The sequence below is a fragment of the Gymnogyps californianus genome, chromosome 4 (genome assembly GCF_018139145.2).
Source record: "Gymnogyps californianus isolate 813 chromosome 4, ASM1813914v2, whole genome shotgun sequence".
NCBI classification, from domain to species: Eukaryota; Metazoa; Chordata; class Aves; order Accipitriformes; family Cathartidae; genus Gymnogyps; species Gymnogyps californianus.
The window spans coordinates 70,521,670-70,539,007 of record NC_059474.1 but is presented as its reverse complement, the minus strand read 5'-3'; the positions used below and the strand labels follow the sequence as shown (position 1 = coordinate 70,539,007).

The window sequence follows — 17,338 nt, the reverse complement described above, 5'->3', positions numbered from 1 at the left end:
ACAGCATATATAGATCAGGACACATTTTGCTAAACAAACTTCAGCACTGACTAGTTCTGGCTCTTTTTTTGTGTTTTATTAATGTCCTTCACATTTCAAATCTCCTGTGATTCAACTGTTTACTAATCCGGGAGAGTATACTCTGAAAGGCCTTTTCACTAATTATTGCATATTGCATCCTGAGGGGGGTCATTTGAGGATAAACGGTCAAAGCTAACCATCTGTGCCCTACAAATGAGTTTTTTGCTGTGTACTTCCTCTTTACTTTACTGACTATGCCTTTAACTCATTAATCTTGCCACTACCAAAACTTGGGGCTTCTCTATTTATCAATCACAGTGTTTGTCAAGCAAACTTATCATTAATGTCATATATGCTTGCATCAGGACAGCATTAAGTTGATCTTTCATAATTTAATAAGTGATTGATACCTTGCAAAGACTGACATTACATGGAAGGATGTAAAAAGAAAGAAGCATGTATTGGCTTTCTTTTCTGGCTGGATTTTGCCAGCTGGCAAAAAACGCTTAAGAGAGATCCTGAATTGACAGGTAAGGGGTAAGTCTAACCTATGGAGTAAGCAACATATTTGATGTCCTGGTCTCTCAAGCATGTAAATAGGGACCCGGCACCCTTATTTCAAGCAGAGCTATTAATGGAAGAGGCCTGTGGTCACGGAGTATGCATTGTTCTGAGACTGTGACTGACAAATCAGTGAAAGCAGACAGACTAAAAGGAAAGCTCTTAATTTATAATATTCATACTTATATTCAACTAGTAATATTTATCCCGAAATACTGCAGCACTTCTGTTGGGTTTCACTGTTACTGTGACTGTAAGGTTCTTTGGAAAGGTATAAAATAATTCTTTGCACCAAGGACAAACTTCATCTCAGGCCTATAGCCAAGTATAGGACACATCTTCATAAGGCAATGGTATGAGCCTCAGGCCTCAAGCACGTTTTGCAAAAAAAGGTCAAAGGAAATATTTAACTTCTTACATTTCAAATTCTGATGTTTAAGGTATTGAGTGGAATAGCAATGACTCTGTGACCTTTTGGCAAAATTTTCAAACAGGCATTGCAAACTTTACTTGCTGGCATAAATGCCAATTAGCAAGAGCATATAGGAGAAGGAAGTCCTACTGGATGACTATCAAAAGCAAATCAACAAGTATTTAAGCAAACCAAGAACACATAAATGCATAAGTGATTAAACTGAAAGAGTTTCCTGCCAGGCTGGTTACTGAGAATACTCTTTTGAAGGTCAACACTGCTCACATAGAAGCAGAATAAGCTAGGTAGGATAATACCCGACAGGAGAGTCGCCACTATACAATAAAAACAAGGAAAGCTATAGTTTTTGGGAGGAGGGGGGTGAAAGGGAAGTAATCAAATAGGAATAATATTTAAAGAATGCCCAATTTTAAAATGGCAGCTGCAAAAATGCTTTAGCCTGCCTAACTCTAGCTAAATACAAAACTTCTAAGAAAGCACTTTAGCTTTGTGAAATAAAGGCTTGAAGACATAACAATCTAAGGCATGTGTTGGCTCTCATCCAGACAAGCATTCAAGCATGTGATTCAGTTTAACACTCAATAATTCCACTGACTTCCTTTCTGGATCAGTAAGTACAAGCTAGACAGAAACCTGGAAAGCTCGCCCTTTGCCTTCAGACCTTGAGGAGGAGAGCTGCTGGTAACACCTGGTGGAGCTTGAGGGCTGATTTCCTAGGCTTCTACGCAAAGATGGGTAGACAGGGAGAAGAGGAAGTAAAATGGCTGTGGAATCATCATGGATTCAGGCACCATGATAGCAAAGAAGCAACTTTTTAACGGTTGCTGCATCGAATGGTGTTCAGAACAGAACTTACTAGAGCTGTAAAATATGTTTCTTCAATTTCTGTAGAAATTGGGAAAGGATTTAAGGCCCTGGTACTAGATCTCTTCACAGGAAAATATTACTTTCTGTTGATATTGGTAACACACAAATGAAATTACTCTCAAGGTGTGTTTAGAGGGCTGCGCCTATAGGTAGCATCTGCTACACAGTTTCTTATTATCTCAGAGTACAATAATGTGGTTCTCTGTTTTTCTCTCTTAAATCCCATCAGAATAAATACATTCTGACACTAATTCCTATTCAGGGTTTTTTTGTTTGTTTGTTTCGCTTCGGTTGTTCCCTTTAAACTGTCTAGAGGAACTTAGGAATGAAAGAGCAGAGAGATCCTTCAGTGAGTCTGCTCCTTTGACTTGCAGTGTTTTCCAGCATTTACTCTATAACAAGGCACTAAGAACATGTCTTTCCTCTAAAACTTACTCATGATCCATGAAAATTTGATTTCAGAATTACTTATTTAAGGGCTCAATACTGAAACATCTATCTAGTTCAGAAGTATTGCTTTCTTTATGGGCTCCATTCCTTTTTTAGTCACTTCTGTTAGTTTATGAAATCTTTACTCTCCATGGCTTCTCTCCTGAAAAAAAAAAAATCTTAAAAAAAAAAAAAGCTTCTTATTTACAAGACTAGGATACAAATGGGAAAAACATCTGATTTTCTTCCCAATCTTATAGATTCTGACATTAAAAATGCTCTCTATGCTTCTGAGCGTAGAGAAGGAGCTCAAATATTATGCACAATACACAACCTTAAATAGATGCAGCACTCTAGTTGTGTAGCTACTTGGCGCTTTGTCCCCTTGAAAGGGATTGCCCTAGCACAAGAGGACAGAACAATTAATTAGTGGAGCCAACAGAGAACAGCAGAACAAGAGCCACAGGATGAGGTTTTGTTGGGGGAGGAGGCAGAGTTCTCTAAAGGAGGCTATAATTATTGTGGCAAAGGAGACACTGAAGGAGAAGAATTGCAGAAACAATGCAAATGAATGGGTGTAGAGCTCAGCTCTGCACGATGTAGACAGTACTTGAATATGGATCTGAAAAAAACACTCTGTACCTGAGATGTTGCTCAATAAAACGTCCAAGGACTAGAGAGAGCTGGAGGTGATGGTACGATTTTAGTGGGAAATTTGCAGCAGTAACAGAGAAAAGAGAAGATTTACAGCCCTTTGTTGCACAAGAAGTCAAAGAGAAAGTGTTGAGGACACACATCTGTAGAACAGGGCAGAAGTAGAAACTGACTAAAATAGGATAAATAATGTGCAAGAAGAGGTCTATTGTACTAGAGAATGAAGATGAGAAATGGGCAGAAACAAAACATTGCGTGGCAACAAATAAGAGAAGAGCAACACATCATACACACAAAAAAGAGAGGGAAACCAAGAAGCCAAGGATGAACAAAAATGGAATACAGGTTGTTACAAGACAGAACAGTCTGATGAGGATGATTTGCTTACAGGAGTAAGGAATGGAAGAACTAGTGACGCCTATCAGCACCATTGAGACTAGCCAGAAAGCCCAGAGGCAAAGGGAGAAAAGAGTGACCAAGAAAAAAGCTGTGTGCTAGAGGTCAAGAAGTTAGGGAAAAATTGAGAGTAACCAAAAATTAAGCAGGTTAGACTTTGGGGTTTTTGGGTTTTTTTTGGGGGGGGGGGCTTGGGGTGTTTTTTTGTTGTTGGGTTGTTTTTTTTTTTTGTGGGGCGGGACGGGGCGGGGGGAGAGTTTTTGCAAATAGTGAAAGATTCTTCAGACATTCCAGGATTCTGAAAGAACTGGACATAAAGTTCTGGCAGGGGAACATACTATTGAAGTATGAGCCACCAGTGTGATACAGTCATGAAGAAAACTGGCACTAGCCAGTTCCCTGTTTCCCATGGAAGGTGAAAATATTAGCACCACTTTCTAAATCCTTCATGAGATCTCAGTATGTTGTATGCTTCTGGTCACTTGTTTTCAAGAACAATGAAGCAGATGAGGACTGCTAGGAAGATCACAGAAATGGAGGCAAGTGTCTTCAAGAGATTGCATTGTATAGTTGTAGTGGGTTGACACTGGCTGGCAGCTAAGCTGCCACCCAGTTGCTTGCTCACTCTGCGCCCCAGCCAGACACGAGAGAGAACTGGAAGGGTAAAAGTGAGAAAAACTCAGGGACTGAGATAAAGACAGTTTAATAAGTAAAGAAAAATAGGGAAAAAAACCCAAGTAATGCAAAAGCAGTCACTCACTACCTCCCACCAGCACACCAATGCCCAGCTAGTCTCCGAGCAATGGTTACCTTTGAAAAACTCCCCCCCTCCTTTTAATGCTGAGTATGATGTTATATGGTATGATGTATCTCTTTGCTCAGTTTGGGTCAGCAGTCCTGGCCATGTCACCTCTCAACCTCTCGTGCACCCCCAGCCCACTCGCTGGGGGTGATAGGGGAGAGCAGAGTGAGAAAAAGAGAAGGCCTTGCAAGCACCGTTCATCAACAGCTAAAACATTGGTGAGTTATCAACACTGTTTTGGTCACAAATCTAAAACATAGCTCCATACCAGCTACTATGAAGAAAATTAACTGCATCCCAGCCAGACCTAGTACAAGAGTCTAGCAAAATGGAGGCTGAGAAAAGACTGCTGGCTACTTACTTATCAAAGAGGGATCCCAGTGAAGGAAAGAGCTGTTTTAAACTGAAGAACAATATTGAAAGAATATGCACACATAAACAAGAGGTGGTCAAGGACTTATAGGTTCAGGATCTAAATTCTCTAACTAAGCATAAAAATACAGTTCAAAATAAGCAATAAAAAATAGTGGACCTTTGTAGATAACCCCAAATTGCACAGGAATTAAACTTTCTTAGTTATGAATATCCCATCTCAAGGATTCACTGAGAAATTTATAAGCAAATCTTAATAAAGAAATTTAGATATATGATATATAGGCAAAGACATGTAATTTTAGCTTTCAGTACTTTCCTTCACATGTAATTTAAATACTGTAAAGAGCTATGAATATTTTCTTTTGACTAACTTAGATTATAGTTTCTGTGACAGCCAAAACAGCAAAATCAGCAACTGTTTCTGCCTTGTTGAAGAAAAGTTTTGTCATTTGCTTATACGTTTGCTTCTTTAAAGAGAAAACAGTACTACTGTGGCTTAGATGTTACTCAGTGGTAACTGCTCTTAAAGTGCTTCATTTTAACTTCATTGTTAAAAAACAGCATTCCTTTTCCAAATAGATTATTATGTATATCATAACTCTCAATTGCATTTTGGAATAACGTATATTCACTTACAAGGGCTTTATTCCTTAACCTAGAGTTGCAGGTTATCAGGACACAAGCTACAGATAAAAATATGTATGTATTTAAATATGAGCTGCTCCCTTGTCCAAAGTTCAAGCTTCCATAAAACAAGGGTAAGTATCAGAGACATAATGAAGACAGAGAGGAATTGGTTAACAATTAAACAGAGTAAGAAATGAAAAACTGACGCTAGCCAAAGAAAATTTTTACATTACAACAATGTGTGTTCAAGGCAGGAGAAGAATTTGTCAAAGCATGTAAGTGAGCTAACAATCCTTATGTTGTTGAATAATAGTTTGGATGAAATAGTTAAGAAATTCAAGTAGAAAATGGCCCTAAATTGTTGAAAGGAATGTGTTAGGTGATCTACTTGACATTAAGAACCTCTTTCTCTATAAACAAATGGAATACACTTTAGAGAATGCATATAGTATATTTGTTATATATTTGACAATCAGTACAAGGTTTCTATTACTTCTAAAAACTAAGCTTTTATTTTAAATTAGCAATGATTATTTCATTACAATAAAATAGTTACCTACCATATTTAAGAAAACCAAAGGTCAAGACAACTACATTAATCATTAAGAACACAGGGTTCCATTGTCATCACAGTGAACAATTATTAAAAAAAGGAAACAAATGACAAACTAATGATAACCGTGGCCCATTATTCATTAGGTACTACAATGTATTATTTTCCTCACCTTGAACACTTTGTTCTACAGCATAAATTTGACAATGCATTTGGACTGGAACTCCTTGTCAAATCAGCTTTTTAAGGCCCCATAATACTAATTATGAAACACAAAGCTGGTAAGTGCTTACGGACCCAACATAAGTCTTTCATATTTTCATTTGTAGCCACCTCATCTCATTTGATAAAAACTGGCTTGTAAAATGATCAAAATGTTTACCTATTGTAAAATGTTTCTAATACATTTTAAATAATTTTGTTAAAACATGTTTTAAAAAATTTAAACATGGGATTAAAACATGTTTTCTTCAGCTGTATCCCACAAATCAGATTTTAAATTTCTTTAAATGTACTTTGAGTTTCCCCATAAGGCTACTTCTGAACTTCAATTAAATTAAAAAAAAAAAGCCAAAAACCAAAATAGGATATTTTTTAAGGATTGGCAAATCAAATCAAAACAGTTAGTATGCAGATTTAAAAAAAAACCAAAACCAACACCATGACAAATTTCAGATCAAACAATATTAACTGTGGAAATGTTACAGCCTTTCTGTCATACTATAACAAAATGACTTAGCTCTTTTGACCATAGCCAAGCAGTTAATATTTCTTTTCCATTACATTCTTGTATGTTTGGAAAATATATATTTATATATTACTTACTTAATATTTTGGTTTTAATACTCACATATTTTCGATTTCCATTTGTTGTGGAAACAGTAACAGGTTGAGCCTTGTTTTTAGACATACTTCGGGTAACAATAACACGGCATGTACCATACTGAAATAGTTCAGAAGATGGATGAGACGTTACTTGCTCTGGCCTTGCTGTAATTTAGATTATCAATTTATCATTCATTTACATACTTCTTATTTAACAGGTTTTGGACACACACAGGTGATAAAAGGGTCTGGCGCTGCTTTCCATTATTGAGTGCGGAAATTTCTGTAGTGATTAGGTTATTATGCTATTTCAGCTATATCTGTGGGTTTTGGAAACAAAATAATTGCAATGTATTTAAAACATTTTCTATTTAAGAGAATAACAAATATTTGTTACAAATACTCTTCAGAAGTCCCCTGTGACACATGTAAGTATGACTCTCCTGGCTTTGCTAGTAGATGCTTTAATAAGGTGGCTTTCAGGCAAGTTAGCTGCAAACCTGACAGTGTATGGATTGACCTCCCATTTTGATATTTTTACCACTGCACAGTGCTAGTTGTTTTATTATGTTCTCTGGTCCACTTTTAAATATTCACTTGCAAGTTAGTATGTAAATAAGCCACTGCTAAAGAAACAGTGTTTGAGTCAGTTAATATAAAAGTGTTGCACATATGATAAGAAATAAAACCTTGGATCAAAAGCACAGTTGCAGATAATTGAACTAGCTCTGTGAAGGAACTGTATCAGCTTAAATCAAAGGGCTTGTGACTTCGGAACAAAGGTTCCCAGGCTGTGCACAGTGAAACATTTGCTGATGGTCAACACACAGCTCACGCCTCCTCCTTATTTCCAGTTGCCAGACTCCACTGACAGAATTCTTAAATGCATCACTTCCCAGTATTAGATGTACACACACTATGTAAAGAAGTATAAATATATACTATATCTAAATATTATATTTAAGATCTATACACGTAACTATAGCATTTGATGTATTCGATGCAGTTTCATATATATGCAACCACAATATTGTAGGTAATGTTATAGTTGTAGGTAATTCATAGAATTTAGACGGCAAAAGGTAGCCAGGGGAAAGATCTCCAGGATGGAAAACAAAACAAAAGTTCTTTAATATTGTCCCTGCATTAAATTGCAGTCTGCAGTATGAACAGATAAATAAATAGGGAGCCCAGGATGAGTTTAGATTTTTGCCGTGTCTTCAGCATCTGATTTTCTACCAACTGCTTTGTAAAGTGATTATACATTTCTACAAGCTACAAATCAGTTGGTCTTTCAATCTACACACAACAGATAATCTTGTCGTGATTGGATGTCTTGTCAAATTGGTTAATTAAGTACTAAAGCAAAATTCTGTGAAATCAGATTGTGACAAGCTATCGTCTTGGTTGTGTCTTTCAGAAAACACACCTGAAAAGTATTTGGCTGCAATATCAGCTGTATCTTCTTCTGAACAGCCATTTCTTTTGCCTTTTAAAGAATGAGATGGGACTAATCATCTTCTTCCTATGGTAACTACAAAGTCAATGTTAATTAGACAGTAAATACAAAGTATTTATTTTTACTATTACAGCTCTTACTTGCTTCCAGTTGCTTTAGAGAGTGGATCCTCTCCTGCCATGATATGCAGTCCCCCATTGCTTCATAGGCCACGGTCCCGTACTTTATTCTGTCTTTGACTAGACTCAGTTTGGGCAAGAATGCATCTTGGCCCTAATCTCCATGATAGCCCTCAAGTTGTTGGAATCGTTGCATTTAAAGACCTCCATCAATTGCCATATGTCTTTGCAATGAAAAAAACACCACATGAGCATTTTTAAAAATATATGCTGAATTATGTACATGAGACGCTTCCTTCCATTCTCACTCCAGTTTCCTGACTTAGAAAACTAGCCCTGCTTCTAGGGCCTACATGCCCCACTTGTTTTCTCCTTGTGCCCCTTCAGTCAAATCTCTTTGCTAAGGTTTGACATTTCTTCTCTCTCTCTCTCCCCCTGGCAAAAACATGGTAAGTGTCCTCTGATTCTTGTTATAAACCCTCTTTTTTTCCTTTCCCAAAAATCTTGTAATTTTTGAGCCTTTGGTTAAGGCTTAAATGTTTAACAACTGCTTGTTTTAAACCAAATTCCCGAAATAATTGGTCTGTCTTTCCCTACATTGTCATATATTATTTATAGTACAGCAGTACTGAAAGGCATCCAAATTAAAGATCCAAGTGGGGGCACATTAAAACTGCAATTCACATTCCAAAAATCTTCCAAGGAGAAGGAAATCTTCCTTCCACCCTTTAGTGGTACACTTTGAGCAAAATCTTATCCATAGCAGGAGGAAGCTTTCCTGTACACAAAAAATTACATCTAAAATGACACATAACAGTTCTACAGGGCTTAAGGTAGAAATTCCATTGGGGGGAGGGGGGGGGAGGAAGGGATTTTCAGTGTAAGAGACTTTGAAATTTGTGATTTTTTGGTATACTTTAAAAGGATTGTAGGTATTTTACATTAAGTAGTTGAACCTCTCTCTTGCACTACATTCTATAAAGCTGGCCTTTTTAAAAAACACATTGGCTGTTTATAGAGTGTATGACTGAGATACAGTTTTTATGTATCTATATGATTTTATGATTTGTCAAATATACTTGCCCCACACGTTTACTGTATGTATATATACACATGTAAGCAATGTATCTATAGTATCTTAATAATCTCTGACTCATTTTTCAGCATAAACGTTGTGTATACCTACTGTTTAGCCTAATGGTCACTGGTTTTCTTCTGTTCTAGTGCTTATGTACCAAAGACAGCAGCAGGTCATTGCAAGTGGGCAGAAGTTCTGAAAGATTTGGAGCAGATCAAGACATCCAAAGTAAGTTCATAAAAAAGTCAGCATTCCATATAATCGTAGGAGCAGACATAATTAAATATTTAGCACTGTATTCAGCTAAGAAGTGTCAGTGACAGGGAGCAGGAAAAGGGATGGTGTTTGTATAATGCTGTTTCATGGGTGGAAGCAAAGGAACAGAAGGTAAAAGGGAATTGGAGTTGACCAAATACTGCAGACTCTAGAATTAAATATTATTTTCTTTCTCACTTTTCCTAAGAAAATGGGCAGTGGGCTTGGGAGTTAGGTCCTTTGGAGAAAGTATTTTGGGACTCGATTCTGATGAGTCCTCCTCACAGTGAAGCCCATCCTGCAGGTTACTAGGTGACTTTAAGACCCCCTGACGCGCTGGCTGCCAGTACCTGGACGGATTGGGCCTTTGAACTTGGAGCTAATCCATGTCTTGCAGAGTTAGCTTTATTAGCTCTAAATCTGTTAGTTAATGTTCATAATTCTAACTCTTGTTTTCTTTTAGGACATTGATGTCAGTTTATATACTGCAAACACAGATGAGGATGTAAGTAAACTTAAAATTTGACTACAACTTGTCCAATATGGTAGCTTTGTTTCTTTACTAGCAACTTTCTCCTAAGGCAGCCTTGGTCTAATTTGAGAAAAGTTTCAGAAGTCAAATAATTTGCCTTGGAAGGAACAGTTCTGTTAGTTAAAGTACTTATGATAAATTATGTAAGCGGGTATTAATTATTTTTATTGAATCACTTGCTATTAAAATTAATCAATTAAAAGGGATGATCCGAGATGATCTTATCAAAGCAAACACTGCTAAAATAATGTTGGTATTCATTTGTAACTTGGGGGAGGGAAAAAGTGACAAAGAAAATGCTTCCAAAGGTGATGATATAACACTGTGCAATATTTAATGGAATAAAATACTGGAGAAGTGGAATATGGAGAGTAACTGTCACCATCTACCTGTGCATTTCTCTGCTTTTGCCACTCCTTAGCTTAGCAGCAAATACCTAGGTACTCTCAAGGATTTAGATTTCTAATAGTTGCAGATTATAATTTATCCTGCAAAGGATGAATTATCTTCTTTCGTCAATGTAATTCTTAATACAATCATAGAAACCTATGTAAAATATGACCATCTTAAATGCAGTTTCCATAAATTCATTCCTGAAGAGACCTTTTCATAATCTGTTGCTGTGGAGCTCAGTCTGCACTCCATGGGACACATGCATCCCACCAAGAAAATTAATCCAGCCAATACCCCACTCCTACCAGTCACCTTTGGTATAGCCCTGGTGGAATTGGCTGGATTCATCACTGTGGTAGTAGCCTGCTTCTGAGACATTGCTTTCCTGACAACATAAACATTCACACAAGGACTGTGCCAAACACAGACAATACATGAGTCCTGTACATAAAGCGTTAACGAAAGATTTCCTAGAAATGATGGACTGACTACCTCAGTGCAGAATAGTCTCAGTGTGCATGCAGAATACAGCAATGTTGATGTATTCAGTGGATCTGGCAAGCCTGAGAAAGCACAGAGTCTGATGTGTCTGTACAGTTAGCCATGTACATGACAGGAAAAAAGGTTGCAAAACATGCACGTCCACATCTGCACACACGTTCTCTTAACTGAACTGAGCCAGAGAGGTTAATCCATTGTAATGGCTGATTTACTACCTGGTAATGTCAGGAAGATTTTCTTAACGTGGGACAGTCTGATATGAAAGTCAGACAACCTGGGACTTATTCTTGGCTTTATTGTTGACTTGATGGAGAAATTAGTACGCCTGCTTCTTTTTCTTTAATTTGTGAAATACAGGTAATATCTACTTTCTCTTCTCCCCTACCTATTCTGAATTCAGACCTCTGAATGAAAGTGCTAGAACTACTAAGACTAATACTAATTTAATTCCACTATGTTTAATTATATCCCAAATTCCTATCCTAATTAATTATTTTCCTATGTTCTTCACCAAGACACTATGTTTCACCTCATCTTAGCAAACTGGCTGGCCTTTATGTTGTTAGCTCTCACAGCCGATCTTTGCAGATATTTAAAAGTATTTGACTAGTAAGAAGAGATATTCAGTAAATAAAAATCAGCTACTTTGTGGTAAATTATATCTTACATTCACTTATTCCTTTTTAATCATAAAACTATTACAACTTCATTTTTTTCAGAAAGAATGCCAAGAACCTGTAATAAGGTGCTTTTTCTTAGAGACGAACGTGATTCTTCAAGAATGTCTTATCAAAAATTGTAGTAAAACACAGGATGTATTGAACATATGGAAAAATGGAAATGCAAGCTTAGAAAATAACAAGGTAAGTAACACTAACACTCTGTGGAAAAAAGGCAAATCAAAAGTGTTTCTTCAGTAGCAGAAATACCTCTTTTGTTATATAAAAGGTGGGATGGTACAGATGAAAGCAAATGGGATCCAGTAACCTGTACATATTAACAATGAAAAAGCTACACATACAACAATGAAAAAGCAGAATTTAGTGTTTTTTAGAAAAACACTTTCAGGATTCCCATCAAAGCAAATACTTTTGACTGTGCATGCATACATATGTCAGGGTGTTTGAATGTGTGTGTAAATAGCAGTTTGTAACTTCAGTATCTAAAGTCAGGTATGCTTAGACACATGCAGAAAAGTATCCTGATTTTCAAAGGGACAGCCACTTGCATATCTCACTGAAGTGCTGTATCTTTGAAAGCTGATCCTACTCAGAAGGCAAGCCAGGAGCTGCACAGACCATAAGGACTGTGGAAGCCTCCAGCAATGCTTTCTGTAGCCATTGACTGCATTGGAGTTATTCACAAAAACAGGACAAACAAGGGTTAGTTCTCTGTCAGAACAAATAGATCAGTAGCCTGCTTTTCTATTGCATTTTGTTTTTCAGTTGAATTCCACAACATCAGCAAAATGCAAAGAATGTGAAGAATATGAAGAAAAAAATTTTACAGAATTTATACAGAGTTTTGTAAAGGTTATACAGAAGGAATGCAAACACTGACCAAAAGGCACAAGCTGGGAACCAAGATTCTTCCATGAACATCCTCAGAGAAATTAGATTATTGCCAACAATAAACTGGAAAGAACATCACTTACAATCCTACTTACATAGCACAACGTGTAAACAAAGAATAATAAAATCCCTGTAATTCACGATGTATTCATAACTGAATACATACAAATGGTACTACTTATGAAATATAAATGAAAGGAATTTAACAGGGTTTAAAGCTTCTTCTTGACTTAAAATGTCTTTATTTTTTGGTAAGTCCACTGGAAAAGAAATCCTGCCTAACTTACCAACCTTTCAACAAAATTCTCTAAGAAGATCTCAGGGTATCTGCAGTGGGAACCTCCTCATGAACATCAGTCAGGGCTAACTGAATGGGGTTTCAGAGGAAAGCTCTTCTTTTATTGTTATTAATATAAAATTATCATACGCTGTTAAAGCATTTGGCTATAGCTATTTTTATTATCTGAAATCTACCATCTGTGCTCCTAGAAGATCCTAGCTCATGTCTCACTTCTGTTGTTAGTCATGTCTGACAGTTTTCCTTGCTATTTTTTTCTCATTAACATTCCTTCAATGAACTAATGTCAAAACACAAGCTGAGGCCTATTTGTCTTAAAGGTCTATTGGCTATCTCTTAATATATTTATTTCTACTGTGGTTTTCAGGTAAACCGAATTACTTGTTTTACCTAAGAATTCAAAGTAAAAAATTAGAATATTTATTTAAAGATTCTTCCTTGCCTTTTTTCCCTTTTGTACACTGGTAGCATAAGGGTATTAAAAATTATCTCCAGTCTTCTCAACAGAAGGTACTGCTGATGCTTGGTTCCACTGTCCAATGACAAAACATGCTTTGTTACTTCATTTGTTACCTCTGACACAGACACTACCTTAGTCATTATGGTAATTACTACAGTTCCTTTAGCAATTACCAAAGATTTCAATCTAAATTTCAACCAAAGAAAAGTAGCGTACATTTCATTCTCTGAATAAAGGAGGTGACCAAGTCTCTTACACACTTAAAAAAAAATAATTCTATGTTGTAGAAATTTTTCCTATGTAGTAGAGTTTGTAACTTTTGTCTCCTTTTGGGGTAAGAACTTTGAAGGCAGGAATCACTTTTGACCAGTTATTGGAAATCATGATAATGATATTTCTATGACTCAATGCATTCACCTGTCCCCTGGTAGTTCTGAAATGCTGCATAGTCTTCTTTCAGCTCTTTCTAAAGTAACTGCCTTCTTCATGATTCATAACTATGTCATACCGACTGCTATCCATAATAAGTAATTCTTTCCTCCAGGCACCTCCATGTCTCCATCTTCATTTGTGTGCTGGTTTTGGCTGGGGTAGAGTTCATTTTCTTCATAGTAGCTAGCATGGGGCTATGGTTTGGATTTGTGCTGAAAATAGTGTTGATAATGCAGGGACGTTTTCGTTATTGCTGAGCAGTGCTTACACAGTCAAGGCCTTTTCTGCTCCTCACCCCACCCCACCAGCGAGCAGGCTGGGGGTGCACAAGAAGCTGGGAGGGGACACAGCCGGGACAGCTGACCCCAACTGACCAAAGGGATGTTCCATACCATAGGACGTCATGCTCAGCATATAAAGTGGGGGGAAGAAGGAGGAAGGGGGAGGGGCATTTGGAGTAATGGCGTTTGTCTTCCCAAGTAACCGTTACGCATGATGGAGCCCTGCTTTCCTGGAGATGGCTGAACACCTGCCTGCTGATGGGAAGTAGTGAATGAATTCCTTCTTTTGCTTTGCTTGTGTGCGTGGCTTTTGCTTTACCTATTAAGCTCTCTTTATCTCAAGCCACGAGTTTTCTCACTTTTACTCTTCTGATTCTCTCCCCCATCCCACCGGGGGGGAGTGAACGAGTGGCTGTGTGGTGCTGAGTTACCAGCTGGGGTTAAACCACAGCAATTTGATAAATGGCTGAGTCATCCAGCTGTCCACTTACCAGGAAGGCAGTCTCAATCTCATGGCAACAAATACACTGCCTGGTCCTCCCTTATTGTCGGGTTACTCCGAACAGTCAATCTTCAGCACTCTGAGGAGCTGAATCTACAAAAGAAAGAACATAAATGAGAGCACAGTGGATGTCATCTTCCAGGTGACTTATAGACTGATTGGTAAATTCATAAGCACATTGATATCAGGATTAAACACTGGTAGAGGTATCACAGAAGAAATAAATTATTTGCCACTGCAAAACATCAATGAAAGAAGTGTTTATTACATAGTTTGGGTGAAGTAAACTGGTCCTACATTTTAAATTTTTCCTTAAAACAATGATATGCATTGAATATGATTTTCTCTTACCTGACATCACATGCATAGGCAAGGTGATACCAAGTTACAGCTGTGGTCTTTAATCAAAGAGATAAAGGGATTTTCCTTATTTCTAGCTTTGAGGGAGCTTGAGACACAGTCCAGCAGTGTTCATGATGGGAGAAACAAACAGCTCCTTTGCTCAGATAGTTATCTTGGCCATTGTGAAAATCAGTTACCTGATTAATTTTATTCTGTTTTTCATTAAATCATGTACCAGTGGCAAGTATGTTAAATACTGTGAATTTGTCTTTCTGAAAGAATATTGCTAACTCTGTGACCACTCAGCTTGCCACCCTGTTAGCCACTTTCTGTTGGACGTTGGCCATATGTCTTTTATTTCGTTTCACCTCCACCTGTTCCAGATGCATATTCAAGAACCAAAAAAGGCCATTTGCTAATCTCGTTCTCCAGTATTTCCTCCTGGGGTTTTCCTTTTCCTGAGAGCTAAGCTGGCAATTGAAAGCTTTACTACATCCTGAATCCTATGGTTGAAAGAAATTATCTGATGAGTATAAAGGATGGACTAAATTAAAACCGGGTTGGTCTTTTTTTTAGTGAGGGAATTCATACATGTCCCGGAGGAAAAGATTCAATATGACTAAGACATGCATGAATCTGACCTGACTTGTGAGTACTGCAGGCAGAACAGTAAAAACTAATTCAGGGTGCCTACTTTTGAAGTAAACATCTTTAGGTTGAGGAATTTATTTCTTCTACACAAAGTCTAGTCATTTGTGTGGCATTTACTATCTAATCTTTTCCATCTACTGTTGGTAAATGTTAAGAAAAAGATTAATACTGTATTTTCCCCAATTAATCCAACTTCGTTTGGGACTAAGGTGACTGATAGCAGAGTGTTTCTGTGTTCAGTAAGAAAAATAACTCTACCTTTTGACAGCAGAAGAGAAGAATAATGCACTTCCACAGAAGTTTTGGACTACATAATTCTGTGTTCCTGACTTTGCAATAATTTAAAATCTATTTTTCCTTTCTGTTCCTGGTATTCAGTATCCATATTGCTGTCTATATTTTAAGAGGATAATGCAAGTAGCACTAGTGCAGGCGATGTGTGACATCCTCTGCCTTCTTGTTGTTTTATTAGACCTTGAAGATAAATATTGGTTGCTCATCAATAGAACGTTGCCTCCAGTGGCTCTGAATATTTAAGCACCTGTTGATCAGGTACTGCGCAGATAATTTCACAGGAGATGTTTGAAAGTCCTCACAGTTTAAAGTCAGTTCTGGATCAGCATCAGTATATTTATACAAGGACTATTAGCTATAATACTTCCCTCTTAAAACACATAAGATAATTTAACCAATAATTTCTGCAGTCCACATTTCCTTTTAAGCAGTCCATCTACGCTGTGTGTTCAATAGATTTCAGTTTCTGCAATGTTCGACTGTCTTTTACAATTACAGGGCACAGTATGAATTATAAATTTCATTTCACTAGCAGACATTTGGACCTTAAAAGTAGCATCTGACAGTTTCCCCACAATTTTTTAAGTCAGTCCAATTTCAGACTAAGGTTATACAGTGATTTAATTAAGCTAGTAACATGGCATTGTCACTGTTGTGTACACTGAAGGAGTATTCTTCTCTGATACCCAAAGTAAGCTTTTACATCCTGAGTGGCCCTTCTTAGGCATTTACCTATGTGGATGCATAATTCTGTAATAATTAATCACTGCCCAGAGGTAGTGGTCCATTTGTCCCTGCTCTAACCAAGGAGATGCTATTTTAATGGGCAAGATGCCTTCAGTGAGAAGCCAGCAGCCATGGGAACCTTAAGAGCAAGCAAAGGGCAGCCTAATAGAGTACTGCAGGTCTGTAGCTGATGGTCCGTTTTGCCCAGGCAGAAACAGGTGACTCCTCATGTGACTTGAGTGATGGTATGAGTGGTTTCACCTTTTTCTCCATTCAAATCTCCTTTTAAGGGATGGATATAAGTGTCCACTGATGCTAGTTCATTTGGAAATGAGAACTTTGTGAAAGCCAGAATCATTAATGGCAGTGGAAAAAGGCAAATTCTGAACTCAGCTACCTCTCTTGTTGGGGGCTTCACTGTTTTGGGGAAAATATTAAAAAAGGGGATTGTTTGCCTGCAGTGAAGTAGCTGGTGGCTCAGCAGCAATTTCATATCATCCATCTTGTTCATATGGCTATGTGAGGAAAATAATAGTTAGAAATGTACTTTAGGATCCATTCCAGCTTCAAGTGGCAAAAGCTCAGAGAGACAATGAACATTTGAGTCAGTCAGCCCAATGTACAGCGGTAACACTTACAAAGGAGGGCAAACAGTGTATTTGCTATATATATCAACAGGCATTCTCTATAGCTAAAGCAGTGTTTCAACTGCGTCAACCCTTCAACCAAGGGTCCAGATCCAAAGTTTAATAGAAGCCAAGGAGGGTAGCTGCTGTAGAAGCCAGTACAGCGTATGTTGATTTAATCTCCTGAAAGCAACAGCCTGCTCTTCCTTTGTTTTTCCTGCTGCAGCTTTCTGAACAGGCCCAACAGAGATTTCAACACAGATTCAGTTTTTTTT

General features: G+C 37.5%; 1 protein-coding gene across 1 annotated transcript in view; it reads left to right on the top strand.

Annotated features, from left to right (window-relative positions):
- The window catches only part of IL15 (interleukin 15), a 32,009-nt gene extending 19,065 nt beyond the window's left edge, over nucleotides 1-12,944 (top strand). The window contains exons 2-6 of the mRNA XM_050896211.1: nucleotides 7,964-8,073; nucleotides 9,346-9,427; nucleotides 9,918-9,959; nucleotides 11,600-11,743; nucleotides 12,326-12,944. Of these exons, the coding sequence (XP_050752168.1) occupies nucleotides 7,964-8,073; nucleotides 9,346-9,427; nucleotides 9,918-9,959; nucleotides 11,600-11,743; nucleotides 12,326-12,439 (492 nt within the window). The 3' untranslated portion in view covers nucleotides 12,440-12,944. The remainder of the gene's footprint in view (nucleotides 1-7,963; nucleotides 8,074-9,345; nucleotides 9,428-9,917; nucleotides 9,960-11,599; nucleotides 11,744-12,325) is intronic.
- The last annotated feature ends 4,394 nt before the right edge of the window (nucleotides 12,945-17,338 follow it).